Source organism: Anomaloglossus baeobatrachus, chromosome 5, assembly GCF_048569485.1.
Source record: "Anomaloglossus baeobatrachus isolate aAnoBae1 chromosome 5, aAnoBae1.hap1, whole genome shotgun sequence".
Lineage (NCBI taxonomy): Eukaryota > Metazoa > Chordata > Amphibia > Anura > Aromobatidae > Anomaloglossus > Anomaloglossus baeobatrachus.
In genome coordinates, this window is record NC_134357.1 from 67,312,838 (window position 1) to 67,322,197 (window position 9,360).

General features: G+C 45.6%; 1 protein-coding gene across 1 annotated transcript in view; it reads left to right on the forward strand.

The window, feature by feature from the left end:
* Positions 1–9,360, forward strand: part of SLC35G1 (solute carrier family 35 member G1) — a 71,868-nt gene that overhangs the window by 60,098 nt on the left and 2,410 nt on the right. The window contains exon 3 of the mRNA XM_075348576.1: positions 1,982–9,360. This exon is cut by the window's right edge and continues 2,410 nt beyond it. Within this exon, the coding sequence (XP_075204691.1) occupies positions 1,982–2,738 (757 nt within the window). The 3' untranslated portion in view covers positions 2,739–9,360. The remainder of the gene's footprint in view (positions 1–1,981) is intronic.

Here is a 9,360-nt window from a genome sequence, read left to right on the forward strand (position 1 = left end):
TGTTGTCTGGTCACAGCAACAGCTTCCAAATGCAAAACCACACACCTGTAATCAACCCCAGACCTTTTAACTACTTCATTGATTACAGGTTAATGAGGGAGACGCCTTCAGAGTTAATTGCAGCCCTTAGAGTCCCTTGTCCAATTACTTTTGGTCCCTTGAAAAAGAGGAGGCTATGCATTACAGAGCTATCATTCCAAAACCCTTTCTCCGATTTGGATGTGAAAACTCTCATATTGCAGCTGGGAGTGTGCACTTTCAGCCCATATTATATATATAATTGTATTTCTGAACATGTTTTTGTAAACAGCTAAAATAACAAAACTTGTGTCACTGTCCAAATATTTCTGGACCTAACTGTATGTACGTGGTTTGAAGGGCGATCGTGTTTTCCCAAAATAAGATCTACCCCAAGAATAAGCCAGGATTTTTCAGCCTTTTTAGAGAATGCTTATAAGGCTGGGGCCACGCGGGGACTAATGCGATCCTCGCATGACACTCGGCTCACACTGGTAGCACAGCGAAAGCCGAGTGTCATGCGAGTGTCACTGCGACTGAGGTCTGATCATGTGATTGGACCTCAGCTGCGGGGGCGGGCCCGCACTGTGGAGGGGCGGGTTCTCACTGAGGAGGGGCGGGCCGGTGCTGCGGAGGAGTGGGAGGGATTTATCTCCCTCTCTCCTCCGTAGCCGGCTATTGCCATTCTCACCCTGCACTCGCGGTACACCGGTGTACCGCGAGTGCAGTGCGATCTTTCTCTTGCCCCATATACTTGAATTGGTGCGAGAGAAAGAGTCTCACATTACAGGCACAGCATGCGGCGATTGGTTACTCTGTCCGATTGGGGCCGAGAAAATAATCGCTCATGGGTGCTGACACACAGGCTAATTTTGGTCCGAGTGGAATGCTACTCCAAAAATAAGCTCTAGTTGCATACCATAATATAATAGTATCTTGAAATAGGGCTTGGGCAGCCCTTCCAGGATATGTAGCTTTTATTGGCGTATATTACCCCTTTGTGTTGCTGTAATTCACAAGTCACATGCCGGCTAGTTAATGAAAAATGAATATTCTCCCCTTCCCCTACCCACTCCTCTGCATCGGCGTCAGTGATTAGAACATGTGCTAATGGCAAATTAATGTTCATCCCTTTCTCCATGCATATTCCCACCCACCCCTCTGTGACGGCGTTTGTGATTCAGTCAGACTGCTGTTTTACTGCCCGAGGATTGCAGTGCAATACTCAGACTGGCCGTCCACTCTCCTTACCTGAGCATGACAGATGCATAGAAATATGTGTTGACACGCTCAGCTCAGAAGAGACGCCGACCAGTCTGAGGAGTACGATGCAATCCTTGGGTAGGCAGGGCGTGAGAAGAAGGTGAAAATGGAAATGAATATTCACCCTCTTCTCTCGCCAATCCCTCTGCAACGGCGTCAGTGATTTGGAATGTGTGTTAATGGAAATGAATAAACACACGTTCCAATCACTAATTCCCGCGCAGAGGGATGGGCAGGAGAAGGGGTGAATATTCATTTTCCAATAGCACACATTCCAATCACTGACGCCGACACAGAGGGGTGGGCAGGAGAAATGGGTGAATATTCATTTTCCATTAGCACACGTTCCAATCTCTGATGCTGGCACAGAGGGGTGGGCAGGACAAGGAGGTGAATATTCATTTTCCATTAGCACAGGTTCCTGACACTGACGCAGAGGCGTGGGAGAGAGAAGGGGGTGAATATTCATTTTCCAATCACTGGCGCCAATAGAAAATATAAGACATTAAAATAAGCCCCAGCACATCTTTTGAAGCCAAATATATTAGACTCTGTCTTATTTCAGGAGAAACACGGTAACTACAGTACATAATGGCGCCATCGTGTCATTAATTCTTGTATCTCTGCCCCTGATACAAAAAAAATTCACTGACATTTTTATCTGTGGATAATATTCTGTCTCATTTTTTTTTCCTTACAGGCTCGGATTCTTAGGACCCAAGGATCAGAGGATTTTCCTTTTTCTAAGAGGACTTCTTGGCTCCTCTGCCATGATAATGATGTATTACGCTGTCCAGTCCATGCCCTTGGCCGATGCCACTGTTATCATGTTCAGCAGTCCGGCCTTTACTTCCATATTCGCCTGCCTTTTCCTCAAGGAGAGGTGTTCAGTCTGGGACATCGTGTTCATGGTCGTCACCCTTGTAGGAGTCGTTCTGGTAGCCCGGCCTCCGTTTTTGTTTGGGTCGAACAGGGACGACTTAGATGGAGACTACTCCAACCACATGAAGGGAACAATTGCCGCTGTGGCCGGTGCCATTGGTGCTTCGTTGACTATTGTGGTGCTGAGAAAAATGGGCAAATCGGTGCATTACCTTCTGTCCATCTGGTATTACGCTATCATTGGCCTGATCGAGTCTGTCATTGCCGTGTCCGCTCTTGGCGTCTGGCGTTTACCTTACTGCGGCGTAGACCGATGGCTTCTGGTATTTATAGGCGTTCTGGGCCTCGGAGGTCAAGCCTTTCTGGTCAAAGCTTTACAGATTGAGAAGGCCGGGCCGGTGTCAGTCATGAGGACCATGGATGTGGTATTTGCTTTTATTTTTCAAGCTATTTTCTTTCACCACACGCCGACATGGCTGACCATCGGCGGGGCTCTCTTAGTTATTGCCGGCACAGCTGGCACTGCCATCCTCAAATGGTACACAACCTCGAAGAAGCAGAGAGAAGAAAACTAAGTGTACCCGACATTTCAGGCTACAGCCACGAGGTATATATAATCCACCACGGTCTCTTTGGATGTCGTGGCATCTGTGCACTGTAAAACACCTTTATAAAAAAAAATGTAACTCTTGGTATAGGTTTTTCTTGCCTTTGTAGTAAATTACAGTTTGCCTTTCTTCGCTGAACACTACGTTACGGTTTTCGCCGTAATTCTGTTTTGTTTTTTTTCAGAGAATCCAATAAAGTCGTTTACTTGAATGAAGCCAATAAAAGTCACAGTGAGCCACGTGTGGCCTCCGTCCCAGCAACATTCATCTTTTTCAGATTGTGCTAGCAGGACGGAGTCCGGACAGCGACCTCAGTTACTCTGTTGGCTTCCTTGAAGTGAATGGCTCCGTTAGACTCCTGTTTTTTGGGCATTGTAGACGGAAATCCTTATGCAGTTCTCAGCAGAGATCCCTATTCAAGTGTGAACCTAGCCTTAAAGGGGTTGTCCACTACTTTTATATTGATGGTCTATCCTTAAGATAGGTCATCAATGTCTGATCGGCCGAGGTCTGACACCCGCCACCCATGACGATCAGCTGTTCTCGGTTCGGCGGTGGAAGCAGACGGCTGGAAATGCTCTGTTCCGGAGCTGTTCCGTCTTCTGATATCGGCCTTGTACAGCACATCCACCTCTCATTCTAATCAATAGGAGGCGGATGTGCAGTACTCAGCCGCCGCCGCTATCAGAAGACAGAGCAGCACCAGAATTGAGCATTTCCGGCTTCGTGCTACCGCCGCCGAAACCGAGAACAGCTGATTGGCTGGGCTCTGGCACCTCACACCATCGCCAATGAAACATTGATGACCTATCCTAAGGATAGTCCATCAATGTAAATTAGTGGACAACCCCTTTAAAGGTATGCAAATGCATGGCGGCCAGACAGAGGGGAATAAAGGACACTGTTTCGACTTCCGTCTGCTAAATTGGGGCATTAGAGTATACGCAGGTAGTATAAGTTAGGCTGATTGCATGTGGGATTGGAAGGTTCATCTAAATGTAACACTACAAAGATTATGTCTGCAATAGGCTGGAAAGGAATATTTAATTTAGGTTGAAACCTTAGCGTAAAGATGGAGGTCGGCGGACATTTATTTAATCCGGGGCTGTATGTGTAAATATAGTTATGTAACCTGCAATTAGGTAATTGCCACTGACTTGGAGCTGAGATATATATATGTCAATAATAACATGTTCACGCTCCTATATTTGCAGACGTCTGGGATCCTTCTGCCAACACATGCCCACAGTAATGTGCACAAACATAGGCAATGGGCACATTCTGCAAAAAATCCACCATGTCCAACCCATCCATCTCTCAGCACCTCCTACTGTAAATTATAAGAATATTACAAGTCATGTGTCACAGTATAACTTATAATATCATTACAATTTGCAGTAAAAGTCAATTATTCCAAATCAAACACACCACAGCTGCTGCAGAACCTCTTTATGAGAAGCTTGGGAAAGATTCCTGTTCTCAGTTGATTACTTTATAATGTTATCACTATGGATGTGAAGTGCGGCACCGAGCGTGTAATCTGATGTTCTGCAGCAGCAGACGTACCGAGCTGTGTAATACGGATCGCAGCTGCTGAAGAACTTCCTTTTTTAAGTCAGCCGGCAGAAAGAGGCGAGCAGTGAATATGCGGCGCTGCTTATCTCACATAATTGTCAGGTTATCAGACATTTACTTTAGGGTCACACCGGGGGGGCCTCGGGCAGAATTGGATATGATTCTGGTGGCCGACACCGCAAGGTGATATTTTTCATTTCTTTGCATTTTGCCACATAACATGGTGCACAAAACACACCCATCATTTATAAACTAAAATAAACCAAAAAAGAAACAACAAAACTATAGAGTGATGTTAACCCAAAAAGAGACTGTTTTATGATATCATCGATGTATTTTTACCTATTCCCCCGGATGAACATTACAGAGGGGGGAGGATCTTCCACTAGAGACCCTCCTCTCCTGTATGAGAATGTCCAGAGACCCCCTCCGCAGGGACAAGTCTCATTTTGTCCATTGTTGTATCACATAGAGGAAAATTTATCTGAAGCAGCAGCCACTGGAGAGGGAATTTCCTGCTGGTTGCAGCTTTCCCTGGCAAAATCAGCCAGTGGTGGCAGGAGCGGGACCTAGGACGATCAATGGATCATCCTGGCAGATGGATTTTAAAGGTTGCAGACACATGGCGCACGTACACACACACACACGCACACACACATGCACACGCACGCACACACATGCACACGCACGCACATACATTCACACAAACACACACACACACGACACATGCTGGGCACACATGCTGGGCACAGACACACACGCTGCGCACACACACACTGCGCACACACACACGACATGCTGGGCACACACACATGCTGGGCATACACACACGCACACGCACGCACCTACATTCACATGTACGCACACACATGCACACGCACACATACACACATGACAGATGACGTGGGCAAACAAACACACACAAACACGACACATGCCGCTCACAGACACGCACACGACACATGCTGGGCACACACGCTGCACACATGCCACACACACGCTGCGCGCGCACACTCTGCGCACACACACACGACATGCTGGGCACACACACACACACACACACACTGGGCACGCACGCACGCGGACACACACAAACTGGGCACACACGTGCACACACACACGACACATGCTGCGCACACACACACACACACGACATGCTGGGCACACACACACACACACATATATGCTGGGCATACACACGACACATGCTGCACACACACACGACACATGCTGCGCGCACGCCGCGCACACACACACACACACACACACACGACATGCTGGGCACACACACATGCTGGGCACACACACATGCTGGGCACACACACACACGACATGCACACACACGACATGCCGCACACACGACACATGCGCACAACACATGCTGCATACAAACATGACACATGCCACAAACGCATGAGACTTGTGCTGCGCACACACAGTATGACACACGCTGCACCCACGCTGTGCATTCACTGTCCAATTACACATTGATGATCCAAATTTACTAGACTATTGTGAAATACTAACTTGTTCTAGAAACCCAGCAGCCAGGAGAGAGACATCTGCCCCTGCGATATCACGTACCAACAGGGGGTTTAGTAACTTGTTTTTCTCAAGGCGGAAGGTCTAAAAAAATATCTACTAATGAATCATTAATCATTTTGGTTCCCTTCACAAGAGTCAACCGGGTAAACTTTGTTTATTTCTGAATGACAAAGGCGATCAATGCTATTTGTTGTGTAGGTCACACAAGGATCCTGTTAGGTTTGTGATCTTTGCTCGAGAATAATCCATACACTGTAAGATTGTATTAACACCATGGAGGGGGTATTTTTTTTTTGTTTACCACCTCTGGGCCGGTATATATACACATACTGGAAATGTAGATGGAATAGCGCAGTAGACTCCATTATTCCATACAACGGTATCCAGTGGGAAAAAAAACGTGCTTGAGTATTGGCCTCCGATCATAACATGGAAGAACATGTTACCAGACACACATTACTTCTGTATAGTCACGGATATAGTTAATTGGCTTAAAAGTTAATTGGAACTTCTCCTTGACATTTATAAAAAGAGACATAACTTGGCTAAAAATGTAGACGTTTCTCACACACGGTGGTCTGGGAACCAAGGTCTGTAAGATCCTAACCTTGAGAATCTCCCCGAAGCACAGTGAGACTGAAAATGATAACAAGACAACATAATATGCTGACACTCACTGATACCAAAGGAATTTGTGGGAATATATATATATATATATATATATATATATATATATATATATATATATATATAATGTTTAAAATTTCCTAATTATTATGTCATGATGGCGCCTATTACATTAAGAGACTTTTTATGACTTAGGTGGCTCAGTGCCCAGTGGTTAGCACTTTTGATTTGCAGGGTTTTTAGGGAATTTATATTATGAGCCCCAATGGGGACAGGGATAGCAATGTCTGGAAAGTTATGCAGTGTATGATGCCGCTATATAGGCGAGTCAAACTAATAAATAGAGGCCATTACCTGATGTGTATAGGGCTAAATGGCCTCTTTATATGAGCTCATCCAGACCATTAAAGGGAACCTGTCACCTACTCACCTGCGGGGTGGTCCGGTTCAGTGGGCGTCACTGATCTTGACCCGGCGCCTCCTCTCTGCTTGTGATCACAGTCCTCCTTCCCTGTTCAGTGTGGATGAAGCGTCCTACGTCATCCATAAAGTTTCCTCCATTGTCGTCCCGCGCACCAAACTTCTCCCCTGCTGCGAGTAGAGCAAAATATTGTAGTGTGCATGCGCGGGGAATGTCAAGCTACGCCCGCACATGCGCTGTACAATACTTTGATGTGCCCTCATCACGGCGGAGAAGTGCGCGTACACAGGAGTGCATTGGAGGACTCTGTGTGGATGATGCAGGATGAGTCATCCACATGGAGCAGAGAAGGAGGACGGAGGTCACAAGAAGAGAAGAGGCCATCGAACCGGACTGAGACCTGTGACACCCATCGGACCGGACCGCCCCTCCCGCAGGTTAGTAGGTGACCGGTTCCCTTTGAACTCCTGATTGACTACATACCAGATGCTCTGTAGTCGTTTTCCGTCTTTTCTAATGTTCATGCGGTTCACAAACCTTTAATGTGCTCAGCATGGTCATTAATATAATTGTTCTGTCCCCGTACGGTATCATGTTATCGGCAGCATATTCACTATTCACCCTGTGATGCCGAGAACCAGCTTAAAAATGGAGCCTGATGAAAAAAGAATTTTGAAAGGAAAAAAAAACAAGTCCACAAAGCCAAGTCCAAGATGTTGGGTGTTCACAAAACAAGCCGCCTGTCCAGATTTTGGCACGATGGGTGGACCCCATGCACCTCATCACTGGGTACTTTTGGGGGACTCCGTTTTTCAGTGGAGCCTCTCTTTAAAACTAAACAAAGGACTCGGCCACATCAATTTTCTTTGTCCCGCCTCTACCCTACGGGAAAATGCCGGGTAGAAGAAAATGAGACCTGTTGGATTTTTAAGGCTTTTTTTCCATGATGATCTCTTGATAAGTTTTTGATGTTGCAGAATATCTGGCACCTATTATGTCAGTTAGGTTACTTACATTTTTATCGTGTTTTTGACGTTGAGGTTTTTGTCTCTATTCGGTCTGGTGCTTTAAATAAAGCTGCTTTGTTTTTCATACCTCCTGGTATTTGGCATTTACAAAACTTTAGTGATATTAGGTGCGAATTACTTGCGTATTGACCTGTTGTGGATTTGAAACTCGCACCGCAGGTCAGATTACATTGAGTAAAAAAAGCTCAGAGGGCCGGAGATTTCTATAAATCCCATCCACTTTGCTGGAACTGCAGCATCAAAAACTCAACAAAACTCATTGTGGGAACGTAGCCGAAAACTGAGGTGCAGGTATAGTTTAGGAGTTTTTGTTTATAGACACTCCTAATTGTTGTTTGAACTTCTTGAAATCTTTATGGGAGCCAAGTGCCCCCTTCAGAATTAAGTTCTATGAAGCGGAGGTCTACATTTATCGCAAAAAGGAAGATTTTGGGTACTCACCGTAAATCTCTTTCTTGGAGCCTTCATTGGGGGACACCGGAACCAGGGGAACTGTGTCCCCCAATGAAGTGAGAAAGAAAAGTAGATTTTGGGTACATACCGTAAAATCTTTCTCAGAGCCTTCATTGGGGGACACAGGAACCAGGGGAACTGTGCCCCCAATGAAGCTAGAGAGAAAAGTGGATTTTGGGTACTCACTGTAAAATCTCTTTCTCGGAGCCTTCATTGGGGGACACAGGAACTAGGGGCACTGTGTCCCCCAATGAAGCGAGAGAGAAAAGTGGATTTGGGGTACTCACTGTAAAATCTCTTTCTCAGAGCCTTAATTGGGGGAAACAGGAACCAGGAGAACTGTGTCCCCCAATGAAGTGAGAGAGAAAAGTAGATTTTGGGTACTCACCTTAAAATCTCTTTCTCAAGAGCCTTCATTGGGGACACAGGAACCAGGGGAACTGTGTCACCCAATGAAGTGAGAGAGAAAAGAACATTTTTGGTACTCACTGTAAAATCTCTTTCTCGGAGCCTTCATTTGGGTACACAGTTCTCATGATTCCTATGTCCCCCCAATAAAGCGAGAAAGTAGATACGTCTCTTTATATTGTTTTAAGAGTTTCATTTAAAGCAGTGTTTCTCAACTCCAGTCCTCAAGACCCACCAACAGATCATGTTTTCAGGTTTTCCTCAATCAGGTTTCTAGGATTCCCTTAATGTTGCACAGGTGATGGAATTATTCCCTGTCTAATATTGAGGAAAACCTAAAAACATGATCTGTTGGTGGGTCTTGAGGACTGGAGTTGAGAAACACTGATTTAAAGGATTCCTAAAAAAAAAGTTCATCCATGGCAAATCCATCTGTCACATTACCTCTATTATCTTAAAAATATGGATATCATCGTGTATGTTTTTGTGGCGCCAGTTGGTATATCAATTCATGCAGTTATCAAACATTTGC